Here is a 14,759-nt window from a genome sequence, read left to right on the forward strand (position 1 = left end):
AGAGATATACCATGTTCTTGGATTGGAAGAATCAATATTGTGAAAATAAGTATACTACCCAAAGCAATCTACAGATTCATTGCAATCCCTATCAAACTACCACTGGCATTTCTCACAGAACTAGAACAAAAAATTTCACAATTTATATGGAAACACAAAAGACCCCGAATAGCCAAAGAAGTCTTGAGGGAAAAAAACTGGAGCTGGAGGAATCAGACTCCCTGACTTCAGACTATACTACAAATTTACAGTAATCAAGACAATATGGTACTGGCACAAAAACAGAAATACAGATCAGTGGAACAGGATAGAAAGCCCAGTGATAAACCCACGCACCTATGGTCAACTAATCTATGACAAAGGAGGCAAGGATATACAATGGAGAAAAGACAGTCTCTTCAATCAGTAGTGCTGGGAAAACTGAACAGCTATATGTAAAAGAATGAAATTAGAACACTCCCTAACACCATACACAAAAATAAACTCAAAGTGGATTAAAGACCTAAATGTAAGACCTGACACTATAAAACTCTTAGACGAAAACACAGGAAGAACACTCTTTGACATAAATCACAGCAAGATCTTTTTTGACCCATTTCCTAGAGTAATGAAAATAAAAACAAAAACAAACAAACAAACGGGGCCTAATGAAACTTAAAAGCTTTTGCATAGCAAAGGAAACTATAAATGAGAGGAAAAGACAACCCTCAGAATGGGAGAAAATATTTGTGAACGAATCAATGGACAAAGGATTAATCTCCAAAATATATAAACAGCTCATGAAGCTCAATATTAAAAAAAACTAACAACCCAATCAAAACATGGGCAGAAGACCTAAGTAGGCATTTCTCCAAATAAGACATACAGATGGCCAAAAGGCACATGAAAAGCTGCTCAACATCACTTATCATCAGAGAAATGCAAATCAAAATTACAACGAGGTATCACCTCACACCAGTTAGAATGGGCATCATCAGGAACTCTACAAACAACAAATGCTGGAAAGGGGGTGGAGAAATGGGAACCCTCTTGCACTGTTGGTGGGGATGTAAATTGATACAGCCACTATGGAGAACAGTAATGGAGGTTCCTTAAAAAACTAAAAATAGAATTACCATATGATCCAGCAATCTTACTACTGGGCATATACCCAGAGAAAACCATAATTCAAAAAGACACATGCACCCCAATGTTCACTGCAGCACTATTTACAATAGCCAGGTCATGGAAGCAACCTAAATGCCCATCGACAGATGAATGGATAAAGAAGATGTGGCACATATATACAATGGAATATTACGCAGCCATAAAAAGGAATGACATTGGGTAACTTGTAGAGACGTGGATGGACCTAGAGACTGTCATACAGAGTGAAGTAAGTCAGAAAGAGAAAAACAAATATCGTATATTAATGCATATACGTGGAATCTAGAAAAATGGTACAGATGAACCCGTTTGCAAGGCAGAAATAGAGACACAGATGTGGAGAACAGACGTATGGACACCAACGGGGGAAAACCGCGGTGGGGTGGGGATGGTGGTGTGCTGTATTGGGTGATTGGGATTGACATGTATACACTGATGTGTATAAAATTGATGACTAATAAGAACCTGCTGTTTAAAAAAATAAATACAATAAAATTTAAAAAATATTGTGGTAAAAAACATAACATAAAATTTACCATCTTAACCAGTAAATTTTAAGTGTACAGTTCAACAGTGTTAAGTATATTCACATTGTTGTGCAATGGATCTCCAAGTTTTTCACCTTGTAAAACTGAAATTCCTTACCCATTATACAAAAACTCTCCACACACACCCCCCAGTCTATTATTTTAGTTTTGTGCCACTGCTTCTAATGCTCTTTACCTTCACCTATGTGCACACAGAACTTTGCCTATATTTTCTTCTAGTTCTCTTGTAGGTTTTTTTTCCTTAAAAATTGTGGGGACTTCCCTGTTGGCACAGTGGTTAAAAATACGCCAGCCAATGCAAGGGACATGGGTTTGATCCCTGGTCTGGGAATATTCCCACATGCCGTGGAGGAACTAAGCCGGTGCGCCACAACTCCTGAGCTTGTGCTCTAGAGCCCGTGAGCCACAACTACTGAGCCCGCGTGCCACAACTACTGAAGCCCCCACACCTAGAGCCCGTGCTCCACAACAAGAGAAGCCACCGCAATGAGAAGCCCACACAGCGCAAGGAAGAGTAGCCCCCGCTTGCCGCAACTAGAGAAAGCCCACATGCAGCCATGAAGACCCAATGCAGGAAAAAATAAATAAATAAATAAATAAATAAATAAATTTACATTAAAAAAATTGTGGTAAAAAACATATAACATAAAACTTACCGTCCTAACCATTTTTAAGTGTACAGTTGAGTAGCATTAAGTATATTTACATTGCTGTGAAATAGATCTCCAGAACTTTTTCATCTTGTAAAACTCAAATTATATACCCATTAAATAACAACTCCCTTTTTCCCCCTCCCCTAGCCCCTGGTAACCACCATGCTAGTTTCCATTTCTATGAATTCAAGTACTTTAAATTCCTTATATAAGTGGAATCATACAGTATTTGTCTTTTTGTGACTGGCTTATTTCACTTACATAACGCCCTCAAGTTTCATTCATGTTGTAACATGATAGGATTTCCTTCCTTTTTAAGGCTGAATAATATTCTGTTGTATGTATATACCACATTTTATTTATCCATTCATACACTGATGGACATCTGTATTGCTTCTGCTTCTTAGCTACTTTTTATTTATTTATTTAGTTAGTTTTTATAGAATATAGGAAGGTGTTTAAGCCCTTCCTATATTATTTTTTTAAAATAAATTTATTATTTATTTATTTATTTTTGGCTCCATTGGGTCTTCACTGCTGCATGCAGGCTTTCTTTAGTTGCAGCAAGCAGGGGCTACTCTTCATTGCGGTGCACAGCCTTCTCATTGTGGTGGCTTCTCTTGTTGTGGAGCATGGGCTCTAGGCGCACGGGCTTCAGTAGTTGCAGCATGCGGGCTCAGTAGTTGTGGCTCGCAGGCTCTAGAGCACAGGCACAGTAGTTGTGGCGCACGGGCTTAGTTGCTCCACGGCATGTGGGATCTTCCTGGACCAGGGCATGAACCCATGTGCCCTGCATTGGCAGGCGGATTCTTAACCACTGTGCCACCAGGGAAGCTGTTAGCTACTTTAAAAAAAATCTTTATTTACTTATTTGGCTGCATCAGGTCTTAGTTGTGGCATGAGGGATCTTTCGTTGCAGCACGTGGGCTCTTTGTTGTGGTGTGCGGGCTTGTCTCTGGTTGAGGCGTGTGGGCTCCAGAGTGCAGGGGCTCAGCAGCTGCTGCGCACGGGCTCTCTAGCTGTGGCACGCAGGCCCCAGAGTGTGCAGGCTTAGTTGCCCCACAGCATGTGGGATCTTAGTTCCCCAACCAGTGATCGAACCCACGTCTCCTGCATTGGAAGGCAGATTCTTAACCAGTGAACCACCAGGGAAATCCCTCTTAGCTATTATGAATAGTGCTGTTATGAACATGGGTATGCAAATATCTCTTTGAGACCCTGTTTTCGATTCTTTCGGATATATACCCAGAAGTGTGATTGCTGGATCATATGGTAGTTCTATTTTTAATTTTCCGAGGAACCTCCATACTGTTTTCCATAGCAGTTACACCATTTTACAATCCTTTCAACAGTGCACAAAGGTTCTAATTTAATTTCTCCACATCCTCCTCATATCCTTTCCAACATTTGTTACTTTTTGTTATTTTTTGTTTTTGATAGTAGCCATCCTGACAGGTGTATGGTGATATCTCATTTTGGTTTTGATTTGCATTTCTCTGCTCTGAGTATATCTTTTTGTAAAACTCTGACTCTTAGACCATGATAATGTTTCACATACACTTCATATACCCAAAATATAAACAAACAATTAAAACTAACCAAGCAAGATGTAGTGGGAACCCACAATGGAATACAAACAGTAAGTCTGGGAAACAATATCTTGCCTGGATATTCTAAGCCTAAAGACAAAAGAATTATACATATATGCTGTAATCTAGTTCCTAAAAGTGTTTCTCACAGGGGTATGGGCTAGCAATTCCAAAATTATTTTACGTGTATACTAGAACTGAACAAGTAAGTAAATAGAATGCAGATAATGAGAGCTGGTTTTTCACTGCTAGAGAAAGAAGTTATAAATAAGGAGAGCGGGAGGATTAGAATAAACCCTGTAGTGTTGGACTGGAATCAGAGGTATCAGTCTAAAATCATGGTTTTTAATATATACACAGTTAGACAGACATAAAAATATAGATATATGTGTGGGTTACTATACATACAGATATTTCCTAGCTCTACTCACTGAGAGGGCCTAGAAGTAATGACTTCTCAGTAACAATGAGCACACCTAGCACCCAGATCTGGTTTCTAAACACCATTTTCCAATTAAAAAAAAAAAAACCCAGGGCTCCTTGGACATATGGTTGATTCCAGAATTGGGGCAGGGAAAGTAGAAGACGGGTGTGGAATATCTGGTAGAAATGCTTAAAAACTTGATAGCGTGTTAAAGAATACAACAGCCACCCTGAAGGAGCTCCTAGTGGACAAAGCAGAAACAACAAATAAAACAAGCAATAAAACATAATGCTAGTATTGGATGTTAATGCATAGAATAAAATAAATACCCATGAGTCTATATGGCTATAAATACATAATGAAACAGATAAATGGTGGGAGGGGAGAGACAGCTCTTCCTCATAGTAGAATTCCAATTAATAAATTTCTGAGGCCAGAACCTATGCTCTTTCTATTATACCAGGTTGTCTCAAAGCTAACTAGCTAGTCCTAAATAGACAGCAAGTTTGTTAAGTTCCCTACCTTGACACCAAGTGCTACCAGAAACTTTAGAATATCAGGGGAAAACAATCATAAGGAGAAAAAGGCTCTGTTAGAATATACATTTAAAATTAGTCTATGACTCTTACTTTATAGATCCAGGCAGGGTACCTCCATGGGCTTGCAGCAACAAGACCTGTAGCTGTTGTACCTGGAACAGGCAAAGAAAAATAGTCAGCTAGTTACCAATCAAAAGTTACTTATCGGGCTTCCCTGGTGGCGCAGTGGTTGGGAGTCCGCCTGCCGATGCAGGGGACATGGGTTCATGCCCCGGTTGGGAGGATCCCAAATGCCACGGAGCGGCTGGGCCCGTGGGCCATGGCCGCTGAGCCTGTGCGTCCAGAGCCTGTGCTCCGCAACGGGAGAGGCCACAGCAGTGAGAGGCCCGCGTACCGCAAAAAAAAAAAAAAAAAAAAAAAGTTACTTATCCCTTATCAGCAAAATTACCATGATTAGTAGTCGGGTAATCTTACTTGATACCTATGAAATCTAAAGCATATCTTAGGTATTACAGAAAGCAACATGGTTGATGATTCAATGATAAAAGGACAATCAGCATTACATGAATAACTAGTACTTAGAAGATGAGTTGTCTCTTTTACCTAAGCATCTTCATGAGTTTTTATTGAGAATCTATTTTTTAAAAATTTATTATTATTATTACTATTTTTTAAAATATTTACTTATTTTGGCTGCACCAGGTCTTAGCTGCGGCACATGGGATCTTCACTGTGGCATGTTTAGTTGCGGCACACCGACTTCTTAGTTGTGGCATGCACGTGGGATCTAGTTCCCTGACCAGGGATTGAACCCGGGCCCCCTGCATTGGAAGCACAGAGTCTTACCCACTGGACCACCAGGGAAGTTCCAGAGAACCTACTTTTTAAAAAAAATCAAACTTAGGGACTTCCCTGGGGGCGCAGTGGTTAAGAATCTGCCTGCAAGTGCAGGGGCCACGGGTTCGAGCCCTGGTCCGGGAGGACCCCACATGCTACGGAGCAGCTAAGCCCGTGTGCCACAACTACTGAGCCTGTGCTCGAGAGCCTGCAAGCCACAACTACTGAGCCTGTGTGCCACAACTACAGAAACCCGTGCGCCTAGAGCCCATGCTCTGCAACAAGAGAAGCCACCGCGATGAGAAGCCTGCGTACCACAATGAAGAGTAGCCCCTGCTCACCACAACTAGAGAAAGCCTGCTCGCAGCAACAAAGACCCAACACAGCCAAAAATAATTAATTAATTAATTTAAAAAATCAAACTTAGCACTGGGCTACGCAATGTGGGGGGTGGATACAAGAATAAACTCTTGTGGTTTATTATCCAGTTTACAATCTAGTTGATGAAGACAAGACTAAGGCCTGAAAATGTAAGAAATAACACAAGACAGAAGATACTAGTCATCAAGTATAGTTAAGTACTTTAGGGTTCTGAGAAGAAGCAAATTAATGAAATCCCAAAATAGTCCAAAGGAGGCTTCGTGGAGACGGATCTTAAACCAGAGTGAATGTGCAATCAACCTCTCCATTCCCTCTTATGATAAAAGAGGAGCTGCTCTGCTTGAGCTTTGGATCCCAAGTCTTCTTGCCTTCTGATAAATCCTACTCTGGGGACTTCCCTGGTGGTCCAGTGGTTAAGACTCCATGCTCCCATTGCAAGGGGCCCAGGTTCAATTCCTGGTCAGGGAACTAGATCCCACATGCCACAACTAAAAGCCTGAATGCCACAACTAAAATATTCCACGTGTCTCAACTAAGACCCGGTGCAGCCAAATAAATAAATAAATAAATGAGTAAATAAATTAAAAAAAATCTTATTCTATTTGTTATCTGTTCTCTCTTCTATATCTTTGACTTCTCCCTTTTTACAGAATCCTTCCTACTAAGATTAAAACATGTTCAAGTCTCTCCCATCTTAAAACAAAACAAAACAAAAGCACCTTTCCCAATCCCACTTCCTATCTCTTTTGCCCAATTTCTCTCCTTCACAAAGTTTGACAGAATAGTCTACACCCACTGCCTCCATTTCCTTTTGCTCTTCTCTCACTTGCTCTTTAACCTATTCTAACCTGATTTGTGCCCACAACATTCCGCTGAAATAACTCTTGATAATGTCACCAATGATCGGCATGTCACTACGTCCCATGGGCATTTTTCAGTCTTCATTTTATTTGACTGTTTGGTAGCATTTGGGTTACCAGATGCCACTCTTTCTTGCTTTTCCTTCTATTCTTCAAGCTGATCTTCTAAGTCTCTTAGTTCATCTTTGATCCAATTGTCCTTTAAATGATAAAGTTCCTCAAAGCTCACTCACTTTCTATTCTCTCCTTAAAGTCTCATCTCTGACTATGGTTTCAATTACCATCTATAAACTGGTGACTCCCAAATTTATCTCAAACACAGATCTTTCTGAATTTAGAACCCTTTTTTTAATGCAATATCACTAGTATTTTACATTTATTATCACATCATTATTTCCAAAGCATGACAACACATGTGATTTCACTTGGTCCACATAGATTTCTAAAGCATTTACAGGGAACAAGGATGTTTGATAGGGAGAAATTGGTATTTTATCTCCATTTTATGAAAAGGAGCCTTCAGGCAGAAAGCTTAGGGGGGATTTGCTGGCCATCAGTGAAGGAATTGCTGGTAGGGGGGCGCTGTTCCCTCCAATCCAGCTATCTCTCCCTTGCAACCTGCAAGTAAGGCTTATCAGAGTTACTATACCACTGCAGGGAGAAGAGCTTTCTCTGTTCCTTGATAAGCCACTACTGCTCCATCTTGGAGAGACAGTGGGAAAAGTCAAGGGCAGGATATCAGGAGACCTGGTTCCTCCATCAGCCTGCCCTGAACCACCTATATTCATTTCTTAGACCCCAGTGTCTTAAAATGGGAATAAAGATATCTGCTGTGTTCACTGGCTTATTATGATGATAAAATTAAATAATGAATATAAAAGGGTTTTTTTTTGAACCATAATCATATATGAATGTCAAGGTGAGACAGGAAATCTGAAAGGAAGGGAGCTTCTTTGAGGCCTGAGTCTAGCCCCTGGAGCCAGACACTACGCAAGATGGTTTAGACATAATATCCTGTTTAATCCTCAAATCAGCCCAGGGAGCTGAGTATTACTATTATTAGATCCCCTTAGTTTTTCTGAATTTAGAACCTTTATATTCAAATATCTACTTAATATTTCTGCCTAGTTTTCTGCTATCCCAAACCTGGTCCTTCTCCAATATACTCTAGGTCAGTGAATATGCAGTTTCACATGCCAGAAAGCTGGGTGTCATACCCTCACCCCCTTATCTAATCCACTGGTCACTTCTTTCTATCACTTTCTAAGCCACCATTTCTCTCTCTGGACTACTGCAGTAACTTCTTAAGTGGTCTCTATGAGTCTACTTTTGCTCCACTATAATCCATTTCCACACAGCAGCCATACCATTTTTTAAAAGTGGAAATGATCAATGTTGCCACCTTGCTTAAAATCGTTTTTAACGTAGTACATGAGGCCTTGATCAGGCCTCTGCTTCTTCTCTAGTCTCAGACTGGAACACCCTTTCCTTGCTCTCTCCACTCTAGCCACACTGGCATTCTGAGTTCTTCAAATGCACTGTATTCCTAACTCAAGATCTTTGCAGACATGCTATATGCCTGGCACTGTTCTAAATGCTTTACATGTATTAATTCAGTTAACCCTCACAAAAACCCTATGAAGCAGGTACTATTATTATTTCCATTTTACAGATAGGGAAACTGAGGCACAGAGAACTTGCCCCGGGTAAATAGCTAGTGAGGTATAGAGCCAGGATTTGAACCCAGGCAGCCTGGCTGCAGCGTCAATGCTGTTTCCCATCATACTTTGCTACACATGCTATTTCTTCTTCCTGGAATTCCCTTCTTTCTTTTCTGCATAGATGATTCCTACTCAGTCCCTCAGATCTCAGCTCAAATATAACTACTTCAGGGAAGCCTTCTCAGATTAGATATTTAACAGAAGATCCTGTTCTATACTTTCACAGTGCCCTATAGCACACTATCCCAGTTTATAATGATATGTTGGTATGATTCTGTGTTTAACGTTTGTCTCCCCCACTAGGCAATAAATTCCATGAACGCAGAAACTGTGTCTGCTTTGCTTAACAGTGTATCCCAGCACAGTACCTGGCACGTAACAGTGTTCAATAAATATTTATTGTTGGAATGGATGAACAAATAAATGACCAGGAAAAAGAGCATTTTTGGCAATAGGAATACACATGAAAGAAAACAGAGGAGCAGGACTGAGTAAGGTATTTTACAATTGAGATGATTCTGTGAACAGGTAAATTATTTATATTTTCTATAGTGAACCCTAAGAGGGAAGGAAATAAAGGAGGATAAGGGGAAGGAAGACAACAGATTGAATGAATGGTAATTATTATCACTGAGGAGGAAGGCCAGAGACGGAGTGAACACTAGACAGTTGGGAAACACTAGATTCCCATTGGGAAGAGTGCTACACAAAGAAAACCTGACCCTCTCCAAGGGGTCAACCCAACCACCTGCCCTCTCAGCTCCTCTGCCAGAGATACTGAGCTGCTGCACAGTCATACTGATACTACCACAAATTCATGTTCTTCAATTTCCGTGATTTTAAGCCTTCTGTGGTTACCTCAGTCCCTCTACCCAATCATCATCTGCTTGCTTGCTCTTAGAAGATGACCTTGCCTCCTACTTCACTGAGAAGATAAAGATCGTCAGGCTGAAAATTGCTCAATTTCCCTTCTTCTTCCTCTAAATTAGTGTCACTGTATTCTTCCTATCCTAACCTCTTTTCTTCTAGTCTTGGGGGCAAGTATCCCTTCTACTGTCTAAAGCAAAGCCCTCTTTATTTGTGCTCAGGATCTCAACTAAGAGATGACCCCTTATCAACTCATCCCTATTCTCAGTTTTAGTCTCTCCCAACTGGTTCTTTCACATGTTCAAGTCTCTTCCATATTTTAAAAACAAACAGATTTACATCCCTTGACCCTTGACTACCAGCTATTGTCTTCTTTCATCTTGCCTTCTTGAAAGAAGAGCCTAACAACTTCCTCCACTTCCTTATCCAGCATTCACTGTCCATCCCATAGCAATCTGCTCCTATCATTCCCCTGACCCTCTTCTCACTCCTTGTTGATTAAAAAAAAAAAAATCAATGGACACTTTTCAACCCTTATCTTACTTTACACTTTATAAATTTATACTTTCAGTAGCCCTCCTTGAAACTTTCTTCTCTTGTCTTCCATGAACCATTGATTTTCTTCCTGCGTGTTTGCTCCTTCTTCATCTCTCTTGTCTTCTACTCCTTTCCCCCTTCCTTAAATGCTGCTGTTACCCCTGAGTTCTGCTAGGCTTCTTCTCTCTTCTTGTCCATTTGCTCATTCAGCAAATATTGAGGAAGTGCCTTTAACGTGCCGGGCACTCTTTGATCTCATCCACTCCATAACTTCAGATACCATCTAAATGCTGATGACTCTCAAATCTTATCTTCAGTTCAGACCTCTCTACATTAAACCCACATACCCAGCCATGTTTGAACAACTCTACTTAGATGTCCCACAAGCCCTTCAAATTCAAAATGCCCAAAACTGAATTTCATCATTTCCATTTCCCTACCTGACCCTGTTTTTCCTCCTATATTCCCCGACTCAATGATTATTACTACCATTTATTCAGTTGTCCAAGCAAGAAACCTGGGAATCAACTTTGATTCTCCCTACCTACCCTTCCACGTCACATGTGTCATCACATATGTAAGCTCTATACATTCTACCTCCTTGTTTTTTGTTTCTAATTTGTCCCCCTTTCTTCATCTCTATCGCTACTGTCTTTAGTTCAGGCCATAGTTCTCACCTGAGTTATTATAATACCCTAATTTATTTTCTTACTTCTAGTCATGCCCACCTCTAATCCACTTTCTATATACTTGCTAGAGTAATCTCATTTCAACATGTTACCCTCTTACTTAAATCTTTCAGTGGCCCCCTACAGCTTCCAGGTTGAATTCCAAATCCTTTAACAAGTTATATAAGGACCTTTGGGATCTGACTCCTGCCTACCTCTCTTGCCTCATCTCTTACTGCTCACTTCTTTATCAGTGAAATCTCCAGTGCCACTCCCTAATCTTAAATATGACCAAAAACCTGCTAATAGGAGTTAAAGATTTCCCCAAACTAACATAATGCTTAACCAACATCTCTAAAATTCTGGTAGAGGAGAAGCTGAGAAATAGGAGCTCTACCATTCCACTCACACACTTGTAATTTTTCCCATCAAATGTCAAGTTCCTTCTACCTGTTGCTTCAGATGATTAAGTTCAGCTCTCTGGGGATCAATATTAACAACAGGTTTGTTCTTGATTTTTCTTGCTCTGTCAGCATAGCGAAGAGTATTTAATGTTTCCTCTAGATTGGAGTCAGCAGGACTCACACAGGCTATCATAAGAGTGTGGCTATTACCTCCTAGAGAATCTGAAAAAGAACAAGGGAAGGAAATGAAATCAAACAAGTAGGATGCAAGCAAAACTGTCCGTTTTGGTTGGTGACTTCAATCTCAGAGCTGTAAGAAAAAAATTCTTAAGTATCTACAAGTTTCCTATTGTGTCAATATAAAAACATTAAGATTTTTGTTGTATAAAATGATATAGTTTAGAATCCTATTGCATGTGTCCTCGTTCTTAAGAGAGACTGTGACTTCAGCAGTTAATCAGGTTAAAACAAAAAAAAACTTACTGGGCCAAGTTAGGAGTCACTATTAGGATTAAAATTTCTTTGGATGCCCCCTCTAGGTAGATCTTAACTCCTTAGGGAATTCTTCTTATCAGCAGTAATAAAGGCAGTAACTAAGTTCATTTTCAGGTACAAAGTACTAAGTACAGTTGACACGCTACATACAGATTTTTTGCCTCTCAAAGCCATATATGAAGACATTTTTCCATTACCTTAGAAGCCTGCTTGCCAACAGGTCTCTCTCCTGTTTATCAACTAGACAGCTCTGTATGTAATAGTCCAAAGATCTGGCTTTCTACCTGTTCTATGTTTCCTTTCTCAGCACTATCATTCTGAGTTACTCTCTTATTTTTAGAGGCACTTTGGGCTTACCTTGAAGCAGTCGAGTCAACTTGGAATCTCTGTAGGGCACAAAGCCACCCTTTTTGTCATCTCCAAGAGCACTGATTACATTTCCCAAGCATAGGAGGCCTCGGTTAATATTAATACCTAATAGCAGGAAACAAAATTTAAATTGCTTGGTAACATATACCCATGTTACCTGGGTAACATCTAACATATGCCTATCCTGAGAAAGAGATAAGAAATAAAGACCCTATAGAAATATTAAGTCAGCAATCTTAAAGAAACCTCTTAATCTTGTTCACTTTTTTGAGAGGGCCTTTTTTTTTTCAAACAGAAAGCTTCATAGAAATGAAAAACAACAGTATTTAAAAATCTTTAGTGTTCTTATCAGATATTCTTATGCTCTTCGGGAAACAGGCCATATTTTTCCTAGGTGGTATAGGTAGAAATGGGAATAAACATGATGCTGGTAGAAGTTGGTGATATCCACTCTGATATTTTACTTTCTTTCCATCTCTTCCTCTTTCAAACAGTTGGTCTTCCAGTTAAGCAAAGTTCAAAGGACAAAGGTGAATGCGCAATTGAGTCTGTTGGCACTTCTTGCCCTTTCCCATGGAAACAAAGCAGAGAGACAGATAACGATCACCATGACAATAACCACTTGTATAGTTATTTACAAGTGGTTATATACATTATCACACTTTTAATATACATTATCACACTTAATGCTTAAATTAATGCTGTGAAATTACATTAAAAGCTATTTTTATTATTATCATTATTTTAACTATCATTTTCAGTTTATTGATGACAGAACTAGCTCAAAGGTTAAATGACTTGTCTAAGGTCAAGTGGTACCACTAGCGGGTAAGTGGTAGGCCTGAGATTCCATCTCAGGATTGCAGTCAAATCCTATGCTCTGTCTATTATACCACAATGAAATACCTTTCCTCTTATTGCTTCAAATAGAGTAAAGGTTCTTTTCCACTTCTTAAATTCCAAGGTTTACTTTTTAAACATTGTAAATCTCTGAGGTCCCTTGAAAGCCCCTGACCCTCCCATGGTTATGTTTACTATGGAAAGTCTATGTAGTATAATGATTAAGTGCATGGGCAATGGTGTCAGATAGACCTAGGTTCTAATCCTGGCTCTGTCACTGATTAGCTATGCGATTTTGGGTAAGTTCCTCTATAAAATGAGGCAAATCTACCCACCTCGTTAGGTTGTGGTGGGGAGTTAATAAGATACCTTACACAAAACAAAGTTAAATGATATACAAATGGCATCATTATTTCCGTTGTTTTTTTTTTTTTTTTTTTGCGGTACGCGGGCCTCTCACTGTTGTGGCCTCTCCCGTTGTGGAGCAACAGGCCCCGGACGCGCAGGCTCAGTGGCCATGGCTCACGGGCCCAGCCGCTCCGCGGCATGTGGGATCTTCCCGGACCGCGGCACGAACCCGTGTCCCCTGCATCGGCAGGCGGACTCCCAACCACTGCGCCACCAGGGAAGCCCCACAAATGGCATCATTATTGTTAGTGCTGTACTACTTTACTTATTCAGCCATACTTTGGACTCCCTCATAACCTGAAACAATTTTATCTACAAGATCCTGAACTCCAAAATTCCTCTCTGCATCCTACTACTATTCTTCCATTTCTTTCATGGATCCTGTTCTTCACCCTTATTGTGGCTACAAATATACTGATGCCTTCTTTCTTTTTTCTTTTTTCAGCTGCACCATGTAGCATGTGGGATCTGAATTTCCCGACCAGGGATCGAACCCGTGCTCCCTGAAGTGGAAGAGTGGAGTCTTAACCATTGGACTGCCAGGGAAGTCCCTATGACACTTTCTAATACTCCCAGTAGATCATCCTTCCTGGGCCTTAAACTACCTATTCCCTGCAGTCAATCATTTCAGTTATGTTCTCCCAAGCGCTCACTAGACCCATGACCTTCTGCCCCATGACCTTCTGCCATTCCCACCGTGTCAATTCCCAGGCCTAGGTTAAACCAACTGTGTGTGTGAGCATGTGTGTGTGTGTGCGTGCGCGCGTGTGTAAGTTTCTGAAAGTCACATAACGAAATGGACTGGATCCATCCATTATAAAACACGCTATCTGACCTTGGCTGAACCCTTGGTCAATAGACAATCTTCTCTTCTTCATTCTTCCTTCACCACAGCAGCTATTCTAAACACTCATCATTTCCAAGACTGGAAATCTACCTTCACTCTATTAGTAGATGATTTCAACAAATACATTATGGTGATCAACTATTCACAAGGGCTCCCTAACCTTCCCTCTCCTCACTTCACAGTCTTTCCTTTGCTGTTACTGATTCCTTTGTCCTTCTCCTTGTTTCAGAGGAGGAAATAACTACCTTTATTTTCCCTTCAGCCTCTGCCAGTGTTTCTATTCCCTCCATTTTCCCAGGGACCCTGGATCCCTCGATCTTCCCCCTCCCTCTTAGATATTCAATTTATTTTTCCTTCACGAATTCCTTCTTTTCAGTCTATACACATGCTCAAATCTCCCCAACCTAAAACAAAAACAATTCCCTCAAGCAACTATCTCTTTCTTTTCCCTTTATTGCCAGTTGGAAGGGGTACCACTTTTCAGGGCCACTTATCCCATCCAGGATGTGAAGGAGATCCTGCTGAGATTGATCAAACCTCACCAATGCCTGTACTAACTCTCATATTAGTTCACTCCTTTCTCTTCTTTCCCCCTTTTAGCCAAACAGAACATTGTGCCATCTTAT

General features: G+C 40.4%; 1 protein-coding gene across 2 annotated transcripts in view; it reads right to left on the reverse strand.

Moving 5' to 3' along the window:
• KIF4A (kinesin family member 4A) overlaps positions 1-14,759 on the reverse strand; it is a 126,826-nt gene that overhangs the window by 63,885 nt on the left and 48,182 nt on the right. For both annotated transcript variants that reach the window (XM_089904415.1, XM_022560999.2), the window contains exons 7-9: positions 12,027-12,143; positions 11,221-11,396; positions 4,990-5,051 (exon numbers count right to left, since the gene is read on the reverse strand). In XM_089904415.1, coding sequence (XP_089760541.1) covers positions 4,990-5,051; positions 11,221-11,396; positions 12,027-12,143 — 355 coding nt within the window. The remainder of the gene's footprint in view (positions 1-4,989; positions 5,052-11,220; positions 11,397-12,026; positions 12,144-14,759) is intronic.

This window comes from Delphinapterus leucas, chromosome X (genome assembly GCF_059928025.1).
Source record: "Delphinapterus leucas isolate spDelLeu-1000000601 "Yukka" chromosome X, BTC_Dleu_Yukka2, whole genome shotgun sequence".
NCBI lineage: Eukaryota > Metazoa > Chordata > Mammalia > Artiodactyla > Monodontidae > Delphinapterus > Delphinapterus leucas.